Source organism: Sparus aurata, chromosome 11 (assembly GCF_900880675.1).
Source record: "Sparus aurata chromosome 11, fSpaAur1.1, whole genome shotgun sequence".
Taxonomy (NCBI): Eukaryota; Metazoa; Chordata; class Actinopteri; order Spariformes; family Sparidae; genus Sparus; species Sparus aurata.
Genome location: NC_044197.1, coordinates 6,253,526 through 6,264,982, shown reverse-complemented (window position 1 = coordinate 6,264,982; position 11,457 = coordinate 6,253,526). Strand labels below are relative to the sequence as shown.

Genomic DNA, 11,457 nt, shown 5'->3' with positions numbered 1-11,457 from the left:
ATAAATCCTACAGCTAAAAGGTGAACAACAAAGAAAAATGTGTACAAATGTCTCCTTCCACAGTCAACTCGGGTAAAGAAACACACAAAAAAACAGATTCCATGGAGCGCAGTCATTTACTCATACATGGGCCTTAAAGGTTCAGAGTACCATGCTAGTATTTCAGTTAGTCAGAGCACATTAACACGCACACTCCACACACTCACATAATCTAACACAGTCCTGCACACGGAAAACACGAGCGCACGCGCACACACCTTGGACCACTAAAGCTGACATAAGACAGAAGAAGAGATTACAACAGGACTAGACTACAGCACTGGACACTCCAAAAATATATAGAAACCACGTTAGGATGAGATAGTTTGGGGACAGAAACACAGCTCGCTACACGTCAGTAGTGGAATTGCAGTTTTACAGTAATAGATGAACACATCCCATGGCTCAAGGAATATTTTCATGTACAGTAGAATAAATATTTGCTATTGCTACTCTTGTATTTTACATTCTAACCATCGACAAACACACAGAAAAGCGGGTGTAAAGCACACAGATTAAGTGTAGGTCCTGTATATTATGAATGTTCAAAGACTAGTGGTGTTTTTATCTGAACTCTTTTTTTTTTTTTAATTCTCTCTACATTTTATTCAATTGTAAAATGAGAGTGCTCGTCATTGCTGAGGTCACGAGCTGACTGTCAGCTTGACATCGAAACGTCCCTGGTAGCGGTCTTTCTCGCTGTAGTCGATGTTTGATCCGTATGCTTTGCACTCCACGCGCAGCTCCGTGTCCAAAGTGAGGTTGGTGAACTGGATGGCGACCAGAGGCTGGAGGTACTGGGGCTGCAGCTGCTTGCCGTAGTACGGATAGTACTGCAGAGGGAAGCCTTCGCCCAGGCCAAAGTACTTGATCTCGCCAACCTTGCTTTCATCCTCTTCTCGCTGCAAACACACAGTTGAATTTGAGCATTAACACTAACACTGCAGACAAACTAGCAGACGCTAGTACACAAAACATGGCTGGATCCCGTCATATCAAGCATACCTTATTTTTGCAGTAAATGGGGATCAGATTGGACTGGAGTCTGCTCTGCAGACCTTCAGGGAGGGTCTGATTGTTAGCAGGAGCCTAGAAAGAAGAGAGAGACTGGTTGAACAACATCCTGAGCATGTGACAGATCCAGGCTGCTGCAGCATCAAGTGGTTCCACATGGTGCAACTTGTATTAAAGATACTTAAGTTTATTTTGATCAACTCTGACTTATGTTGCCACCTTGAAAAAAAACAGGTCAAGGTTCCAAACGGAAAAAAAACAGCAATGTTACTTCTCTTACTTGACTGCAGTGATTAAGCATTGCATTGCTACAACATCGTCGGACTCTTAATGGAAAATTTAAAACAAAAAAAGGATAAAAGTTTCCTGTCTCTTACTTGTTTACTACATTTTTATGGCACACCTTCTTTCAAAAAATCTGGTGCATGCATTAAACTTTAGTTAAAGGCTATTTCACAGTTAACAAGCAATGAATTGCTTTAGAAACCATTAATTAAAAGGTCCAGTCATGGCGGAGTCCACCATTACTTCTTCTTAGAGTCTCATTCCAAGACAATGATTCTCGGTTTGATGTGATTATAGACTCATGAAAACATCCAATTCCTGCCAATAGATTCCCCTAAATCCTACACACTGGCTCTTTAAGCACATGTAAAGGTTTATAAACACTACTGGCGACTCCTAAATAATGTTTACAGATGAACTACACAGTATTTATTAACCATTTACATCAGTTGCAACTTTACAATAAACATTGCTAAATAAATGGTTTATAAAGCGTTCCATTGCTTGTTAACAGAGAAGTAATTATTAATTTAGCTCTTATTAATTATGGTTATTATAATTTTGCCTGAGCATGTTACATAAATCTCTTCTTGTTTATATTAAGGTTTTTTCTGTGATGTGCAAGAAGCCCGGTGTTTCTGTTAGCAAACACCTTAGCTACTGTTGCTCTCTGTTAGCAAAGCAGAGGAAGGTCTCATTTATCACCTCACGACACAAATCACAATTTATTTATATTTTTTAAAGAATACTTAAGTCATTTAAGCCTTCCTGGTTTTACGACTTTGTTTTATTCTTTGTTCCTTGGGCCCTTATCCACGTGAATGCACACAAGTGTAAAAAGCTATAGTGGTTTAGGTGTGTTGTAACCTACCTTTGGTCTGAAATTGACAATCCTGTTGAGCTTGACGATGATGCAAGGCTTTCCATCACGGAAGCCAAAAGTGGGATCGTTCAGCCCTGAGCAGCTTTCAAGCAAAGTCCTGCGGAAGCGGCAAGCTTTCCTCTGGGTTAGTTCGGTTTCCAGATTTCCACGTTCCTTGTATGGCGCAGGAGCTTCTGCACATGGTAAAAAGACACATTAGACCTCCAAACAAACACTTAACGAGTCTTAATTCCAAGCATGTTCTCAGTAGTATCTACGTTAGATTACCAAATGTACTTTAATATTTTAGAAGTAATGACAGATTGTTGTATCATTTCATTGATTTAAACACATCAATATAAGTGTCTATTGCTGCGACATCAGACGTCACTCAGGCGCTAAGACCATCCGTGTATGATCGACCTATACTTGCCTCCACAGTCTTCATATTTCATCTCATCAGTCTGAATTGTATCGTTATAGAGGTCGAGGAACTTCTGCATGCTGGTAATGTACTTGTCGTATGATTTCGCATCTGACTTGGAATAAGAAATTTCAGATTTCTCTGAGCGTGGGGTGTGTGATAGACCTGGAAAACACAAAAAGAAAGTTGAGAAAAAATGACAAAATAAAAATGAAATACTGATTTTTTGTCTGAAAACATTTTTTATATTTTTTGGCTATATCACGATAAATACATAGATACATACATATTTTGAAATGTCCTCAGAAGCCCTTTATCGAGTAACAAAATCATAAACCACAACATGTTTGATTATATATACCTTGATATTGCAACAATATTTTAGGGATGACTATTGAACTTTGACAAATTATTAATTTAAAGCAAAGGCATTTCTGATAAATAATCTTCAGTAATGAGGATATAAAGACTAAAGTGGGTAAAGACAAGTATTAGAACAGGTAGAACAGTGTGGCGAGTTAAGAATCACTTTACTGTAATGCAGTCTTTAAAACCAGGAGCACCACACTTGTGATCAATGGTACATTTTGGATATGGTTATAATGTGATATGACACATTAAGTTTTGGGCAAGATTTCTCAGAAGAGAAATTGACTTCGTTGACTGATTATTATCTTTTTATGTCTAACCGAATTGAATAAACAAACTGACCTTAAAGGACAACACAGTTTTAAACTGTCCTACTTGTTTATATTTGGCGGACCCTGCCACTTTCTACAGTGTTCTGGGGTCCTTATTTTCCTCTCAGACCAGCTTGTTTACTCAGTTATGGAGAAGATAAATATTTCTTGAGTTTTAATTAGAACCTCATTAATATTGTGTTTGAATTTCTCCTCCCAAAATACGTAGTGCCCCTTTTAAATGCAAAGGCTTGAGAAAAAAACCCACAATAAAACTGTGCTGTGGAGTTAAATTCCTGACAGGGGCTATACTGTTTATCACGCGAGCTATTCTTTGTAGTGCCCAGAGAGAGTCTCTGCTCTATTATCTTAGGAAAACACAATGTGGGGTCTTGGGGATTTCCTCAGATGGTCTCTGTCAGCTCTTTATGGCAGTAATTTTCCACAGACCTTGTGCACAGGGCCTCAGTGAGGCGTGGCGTTAGGGGAATTAGATGGGTAAGAGGAGTGAAAGGAAACATGCCATTTATGAACCTCCTCTCAGCCTCACCTCTCGCTGATCTGTTCGTTTACTGTGGTGGTTACGAGAAAGATTCAAGGCGTTTGAGCAACAGAGAGGGAGAACTAACAGGCAGTCATTTGAATTTCAGTAGTGGCTTGTGAAAGTTCACCAATCCCCTGCCCCCACCCATCCACTCTCACGTGTGTCTCTCTCACAATGGAAACTTTTAGCCCCAGAGTGAGAGGCGGGCTTGAGCTCTGAAGAAAAAAAAAAAAAAAAAACCTAACTACTCCCTGCTTCCTTTATCTTGCCACTACTGGAAACTCACTTCAGCTCAAAGCGCTCCACACTTGTTTCACTGCCAGGCTACTCTTTGACTCTTAACAGCCGCGGACGGCTGACAGACAAAACGGCCGGCAAACTAACTCGTGTGCATGAAGCCAGTCGTTTACAATGACTGCTAAAAATACCGCCAGGGCGAGAGCATGTGCTGTGCAAACAAGTACTGGCACAACAAGATCAGGCCAGGCACTTAAAATCTGCACCGTCTCTGAGCTTGCAGGAAATTTCAAAATGCTCGTAATGTGACTGTGGCAGTGTTTGATGTTCTCACAAGACTCAAATTTGGCTCCACACAAACAAGCTTGGACACCTCGTGGCCACAACAACGCTAAATCATGTTTTTTAAAGACTGAAATGCAAACTCTGGCTGCCTCGCGTGTTTATTTGAACATGTCGGCTGTGACACAGTCATAGCACACATGAATCGTTTTAGTCACAATGGGTGTAAGCTACAACAGTTCCCCTGTAGCCTGAGGGGGGAAACATTGACTGGCTGAGAGGAGTGAAGGACAAAATGGCTGAACCTATCTAAGGTCAGAAAGACTTCTGATAGAGTAGCTGCTTAAAGGCACACCCCAACAGTCAATTTGAACTACATGAACCACACACTGCATAGAGCCCAAACAAAAGCAGTCTGCTTATGAGCTAATGAAACATGCATTACTGCTGCAGAAAAGTAAAAAGAAGGTGAGTGTATTTACCTGGAGGGGCGACTCTGTCCTGATAGGTGGGCTTGTATCTGCTTAATGTAAGCAGCAGGGCCTGGATGGTCCCGACGAAGATTCCAGCCAAGCATAGGTAGAATATCACGTAGAACAAGATGATTTTAACTGTAGGGGGGGAAAGGTATATTTAATCAGTCATGTTAAATTATTAGAGCTGCAACAAGAAATGGATTTGGTTACTTGTGGAGCAAAGAAATCACACATTTCAGCTTCACAACTGTGAGTATTTGCTGCTTTTCTGTCTCATGTCACATAAACAGAAAAAAAGAGTTTGAATTGTTGGTCTGACATTTCAAGATGTTATCATTCTTTTTTCACAGTTCATAGAGCAAATCATTAATGATTCATAAAAGCAGATAGATTTCAATCTCACAGCAGAAAAAACAAACTTGCTAATTCTAACATTATTATGCATTTATAACACTATATAAGCCTCAATAATACACATCATAAACACGTTTATTCTTAATATTAAAAGGCCTTTAACGCCACTTAAAATGAACCTTGTTAACAGTTAGACATTTAAGAATATTAACAAAAAGTTCATGAGTTTCTTATTATCGTTTCAATTAGCACTATAAACACATTTAGCTGAACTTACCTATCATGTCACTGTTAACCAGATCTAACGTGGGAACAATGCCTTATTAAGGTAAGTTAAGCCTTTATATTGTAATTGTTAACATTCTTTTAACATTTTAAGATTATGGTTTCTGATGCTTTTACTTTATTGAATAGTGCAGCTAAAGATAAGTGAGATGCAGCAAAGGGCTTATAAGTAATGACTTATTATTCAAAAATATATGTGGCTATGGTGCCCTTATTGAACACATATCTCATTAATACACAGTCATGTTAATAGGCATCTTACAAGGACTTATAAGGTTATACCAAGATCATTTATAACAAGAATCCCCCTTGTTCTGTCTTAAATCTAAAGTGTTTGCACTTTTGCAACAAAATTATTGATGTATGGCTCATATCAACCGTTTTCCTGTTTTTTGGTTTTTTTTGTTAAAGGGAAAAAACAGCAATTAAAAGAAAGTTCCAGGAAGAGAAAAACAAGATTTAGACAGAACCTGCAGGAGAGGAAAACCTTGACAACTGTGCTTCAATAGTTCACAAACTACTCCCACACAGCATGATCCCTTCCCTGCCTGTCTGTGGAAGCCACTTTAGAACTATGCCTACTCAACTACTTTTTTTTTTTTTATTCACCTAATTTAAAATTTACTCCAATTATGCAACAGCAGGAGGGCCCATTTCAATTCAAACTGTATGAGTCACTGGTCGATCCGGTAAGCACCACAGCCGCCCTCATGCAGACCCCTCCCCCGCAGTGCTGCCACTTCTGCAGCAGGTTTGGCAAAAACACACACACTGCCGTCACTTAACTGAACAACAAGGCCTCACTTTGTCTTTCTCATGCGGTTGTTGTAGGCACAAAAGTCTAATTAGCATTTCACGTTTTGCTTACTTTGAGTCAAGATCAGTCGTCGGAGTCGATACTTAAATGTGTGTGCTCACTTTTTATCACCTGTAGATCACCCTAGTAGATTTTACACTGTACTGCCTATAGAACAGTCTTTTACAGTCTTCCACGACTTTAAGATGGAGTAGCGCGAATCTCATTTGTGGTGATCTCAGAGCGTAACACCAGAAACAGCATGTGGCCCAAGTAAAATAAACACCTTCTGTGAGATGTGTATCTAACAACCAGAGCTCACATGAAACCCAGAATTCACAGTTTTTAGTCTGATCCTACTGTATACCTTAAAAAAAAAGCCAAAAAAGTAACATAATCGTCCTCATTTTTGCAGTACTAAGTTTATTTGGCTATTCTTCTTTTTGTCGTTTGAATATTCGAAACAATTAACATATATTTTGGACTGAAGGAAAGAATATTTGTGTTCTTGTTAAAAAGGAGTGTGACTAATCAGCCCACAGGGCCTTGAAATCTATGAAAAGAAATCGTGATTCAAAACTTGGCATTTGATGTTAGATTTCTGCTCTATCACACCAGCCCTCATCTGGCATCATACCGTCTCTGATTCTGAACAACAGACAGCAGCATCCTCATCATTGTTCATGATCTGTCTGTTGTTGTTGTGGCGCCTTCCCAAAATGTCTTCCCGCCGCCTGCGAGATGCATGTCCCGATCGGCCACTGTGAAACCAGTTTGGCGAGTTGATAACTGGTTCAACTCCACAGCCTTATCTCCCCCAACAGACTATAGATTACCTCTCCACGCCTTGTGTTACTCTGATACTGGTGTTTTTTGCATTTCAAACACACGAGCAGTGTTTCCAGCGCATGAGATCTGGAGCCACATCCCCTCATTTTATGCTCAGATGAAGAGAAAGAGGGGACAGTTTGTCTTCTAAAACAACTACAGAAACCTTTTTCTGAATAAAAATTCTAAATCAGCTTTGATTTTGTGTTCCAGTGCGGCAACAGGTTGTCACAGCATGAGCCACCAATGTAAATGCGTGGCGAGCTATTTTCTAATGAGTGTGTGCAACCATAGCCGGAGTGCAGCGAGATGCACCTGTTGAGGAGGAAACTATAGACAGCCGCCCGTGCTGACGAGATGTGTAGGATTACAATCCTGCGAAGTGATTTCTTTAGCATAGACCGCCACAGAAGTAAAAAGATACGTTTGAATCAGCACCTGTCGTATGGATGAGGAGCATTTGCATAACAAATACATTTTCTTTTTCTCATGGAGAAAGGCGTGCCAGACAGCATGAAGTTATATCCACTGTTGCAGCCATTTGAGTTCCCCGTGACTGTTGACATGTTCTTAGCTGGATCAATGCACAACTATGTGTGCTTCATTATATATTTACATTCGATTACATGGGGTTTATTAGAAAGGCCATTTTGAGTGAGTGCACGTGGGTGCTCCAGATACACAACACCATTTTGTAGCAGTAAAATGCCAGGTATAAACACTGCTGCCAAGACATGTAAATAGCACAGGAACTGGTCTGCTGCTGCTGCTGGTGAGAGGCAGAGTTTGAATGGAGAGCACCTCCCCCACCAGCAGCACCACCACCAGACTACTGCTGCAGCGTGTTGTGAAGGGGCCGTCACCACGTTCACACCTCACTCGTGTCCCCACACTTTTGATGAAGCCTAGTCGACGCCTTTTACCAGCGCCGCAGTGACATTTCCAGACGGATTAATCTGTCTTAAATGTCGGAATGTACTCACACACACACACACACACACACACACACACAAAAAAAACTGTAACAGAGAATGAAATGAGCAACATGTCTGACTCTGACCGGACGTCATTTCCTATATTTCGCATTATTGGAAAAAAAAATGACGTGGTGGATTAGTTGACTTAAAAAATAAAAAAACAAACTAAATGTAGCTTTTAGTAAATGAGCGCATCTGGAATTAGCCTTAATGTTACTGACGGACCGTGAACGTTTCAGAAACTCAAGGGCACAGACATACCTGTTGCATTCACAGCCACAGCGCCCGCTTTTTAGTGAGTGCGACATCACTGTCCCTCACGACACACACTCACAGTCCGCCTGTGATACACGCACACCAACAGCAGTGGTGACATTACTACACCAACACAGTATGGTGGATTTCATTTCCACCTAAAAGTGACCCCCCCACCTCCCCCCCTGTGAGTGAGTTTCGCCATAAACTCGCCATTCACAGTTGAGCGCAGACCGACCGTGACGGCGAGACTACAGCGACATTACTGAGATTTTTCTCTTCGACACAAAATGAGCCTTTCTCTCACATTATAACTGTTTATTTGAACTGTCGTTTGCGCTTTGAGGAGAGGAAAAAAACTGGCAACGGACGTGCAGACTAACGTCTCATTTCTTTCTTTCAGGGAGAGAGAGGGGGGGAAGAAAAAATAAGCAGGAGATGGAGAGGGGCGGCCCTTGAGACATGTGAGTCGTGATCTGCTCCCCGGCACCATGTTGCCAAGCGGTGTCTGGCCGAACCCGGCTGCGTCTCACACAGACGAGGGGGGAGAAAAAAAACACCATTTAGACTTTTTTTTCTAAACGGTTTAGTGAGCTTAATTGGTAGTATATAATGGGCGTGCAGTTATCCCATCAAATCAACAAGCACTGCTGACCGTATTAGGCGAGCATTCCCTCGTCTTAAAGTATTGAAAACAGTGGTAAAACGATTAAGAGCTGGATCCATTAATCTTGGGTTTGAGTGAAAGTGAGGGGAGGTGGGGGTGGGGGGGAGCAGAACCAGGCCTGTGTACAAGAACCACATATTAAGCTATTAATCTTATTATTAAAATGTGTAAAATCCACTTGTTTCTCCTCTGCTTTCATTAGAAGGATGAAATGGTAAAAGGTGGACCAGTGAGGCACACAGCAACCGAGCCCAACTTTCACCATTCGGTTCGGTGAGGAGTCCTGGCCCACCACACTGTCCTTCAGGATGACCTTTTCATAAAGGACGTTTATTAATGAATGGCCCGATGAAGGGCTACGCCTTTGGTAATCACATCCTACAGCAATGTATTAAACATAAAAACAATTATCTGATTTTTACACAACTCGCAGTAGTATGAGTTCATGTTCCCAGTCAAACATGTAAGGGCAGAAATAATCTATAGCACGACTTAATTGGGTTTTCTTCCTTAATAATTAGCCTCATATTCTCCACATTCGACCTGTAGCACGTCTGTTGAGCGAACTCTGTGAGATGGACCCGTTTCCCCCTTTTTCATTCTTCTTTTTTCATTTTTAATCCCCTCCAAAAACGAGTTTATTCTGATCTGACAGACTCAACTTCCACACACAAGCCTCCATTGAGAAACCGAAGTCACGACGCAGCATGTCAAAGGCAGTGAGATCTAACAGGTGCTGTCTGTACAGTCAGGAAATGGAGAGAACGAGAGAGAGAGAGAGAGCGAGTGAGTGAGAGGGAAGAAGAAGAAGAAAAACCTCTCTGAGCAACGGCTGTTTCCAGTCCGGCAGCCCAACGTTTATTTAACCGTCGTGTTTAAACAGAAACAGCAGCGCGCGTGTTAATTCAGTGAGTTGAAAAAGGAAAATGGGGGGTACTCACACCAACTGCACCCTGTTCGTCCTAGAAACTCCCTCTTCTCTGAATTCCACACAAATGTCCTCCATCCGCCGTCACTGTCTTTATTTGCCGACATATTAACTCCCGGTAATATCCCGCTTTTTAAAAAATCGGTTAACGGTTTGGTTTGGCTAGTTTCTTTTTTTTCAGCTCGCTATGTTGACTGTGCCTCACAGGAAAAGCGAAAGGACAGTTTCGTACCCGACTCCACCAATTGTACCACACACAATTTACCTCTCAGGGAAACCGACTCCGCCTGCAAACTCCCGTAATAAGTTACACCCGAAGAGGGAGGGCTGAGTCTAGCAAATCACAACCGTCCGCTGCTTTTTGCGTAAGAGGGACGCGGGGAGAGAGGGAGACAGAGGAGGGGGGTGTTGCTACAGGCTAACACGCTAATGAACGCACAGAGAGTGTGGAGCCGACACAACATGGCCAACGGTTCCCTCGACCGTCTTTTACACGATGTTGGTGTCATGGTAACCAGTAAAGTCTTACATCCCTTAAGTCTCCAAACTCTCTTGTGGAAAAAGTTCACTTAGCTGCACTTCCTGAAATACATGTTTTTTTTAGTTTTTTTTTTTATAATGATGTAGGCTGAATGGTGGATAAACTATCCTCTTATAAAAGAAAGGGGCACAGAGTGATGCTATCAAAGTTATCAGCTATCAGCTATAAAAGTGGCGTGGCTATTAGCTTTTCTGTTATCAGAGGAAAATAAGTGACATGTTGAGCCTGCTAGGAAGCCAAATAACAGCTGAAAAAAATATTTATTTTTATAAGACTGGGGAACAGAAACATAGCAATACAATGCAAAACACATGTCTGAAATATATTTGCATTCAATTCAATTCAACATGTAGCCTAGCTTAATCTAACAGTTGGTTATTACGTATGTACATTTAAACCCTCCAGTATAGCATCTGAAAGTGACGCTACTTTAAAATAACAAATTTTAACCACTGCTACAAAGCTTAGCATTATTTTCCAGCTATAAAAGTCGCGTGGCTATTAGCTCTTATGTTATTAAAAGAACATAGGTATGTTGAGCATACTAAGAAGCCAAATAACAGCTGAAACAGATATGTATTTTGTAAGATGGGAAACAGACTTGACCATAGCAATAAAATGCAAAAAGCTACATTCCTAAGTTGAAAACTAGCAGAGGTCTGAAAGGACCCACTTTTAAGCTAGCTTCTGCACAAATATCCTCAGCAAGAAAATTTTTCTTTCTTCAACATATGCAAGTTTTTATACCCCAGCTACAGTTCATGCTATGGTCGCTAAACGCTAATCAAAAAGTACAGTCCATTCTGTATGGCACCTGAAAGTGACGCTAGTTTAAAATAACTCATTTTAACCACTGCTACCAACGGCTAGCATTATTTTGCAGCTATAAAAGTAGCGTGGCTATTGACTGCAGTTTAAAGATACATTTATTAATCAAACAATAACCAAAGATGAAAAAACCACACCCATCAGATAAACACACA

The 11,457-nt window shown here is 40.9% G+C and overlaps 1 protein-coding gene across 1 annotated transcript; it reads right to left on the bottom strand.

Annotated features, from left to right (window-relative positions):
* Nucleotides 1–97: 97 nt before the first annotated feature.
* Nucleotides 98–10,306, bottom strand: atp1b1a (ATPase Na+/K+ transporting subunit beta 1a). The gene is made up of 6 exons (XM_030432687.1): nucleotides 9,947–10,306; nucleotides 4,850–4,978; nucleotides 2,634–2,789; nucleotides 2,210–2,394; nucleotides 1,045–1,128; nucleotides 98–941 (listed from the first exon to the last, which is right to left on the bottom strand). The coding sequence occupies exons 1-6, from the start codon at nucleotides 10,038–10,040 to the stop codon at nucleotides 684–686; spliced, it is 906 nt and encodes a 301-aa protein (XP_030288547.1). The 5' UTR covers nucleotides 10,041–10,306; the 3' UTR covers nucleotides 98–683.
* Between the last annotated feature and the right edge of the window lie 1,151 nt (nucleotides 10,307–11,457).

Coding starts and splice junctions, on each gene's coding strand:
- atp1b1a (XM_030432687.1), bottom strand. CDS start 10,040: ATGTCGGCAAATAAAGACAGTGACGGCGGATGGAGGACATTTGTGTGG. Junction 2,790..4,849: donor GGACAGAGTCGCCCCTCCAG/GTAAATACACTC, acceptor TGTGTTTTCCAG/GTCTATCACACACCCCACGC. Junction 942..1,044: donor CCATTTACTGCAAAAATAAG/GTATGCTTGATA, acceptor GTGTGTTTGCAG/CGAGAAGAGGATGAAAGCAA.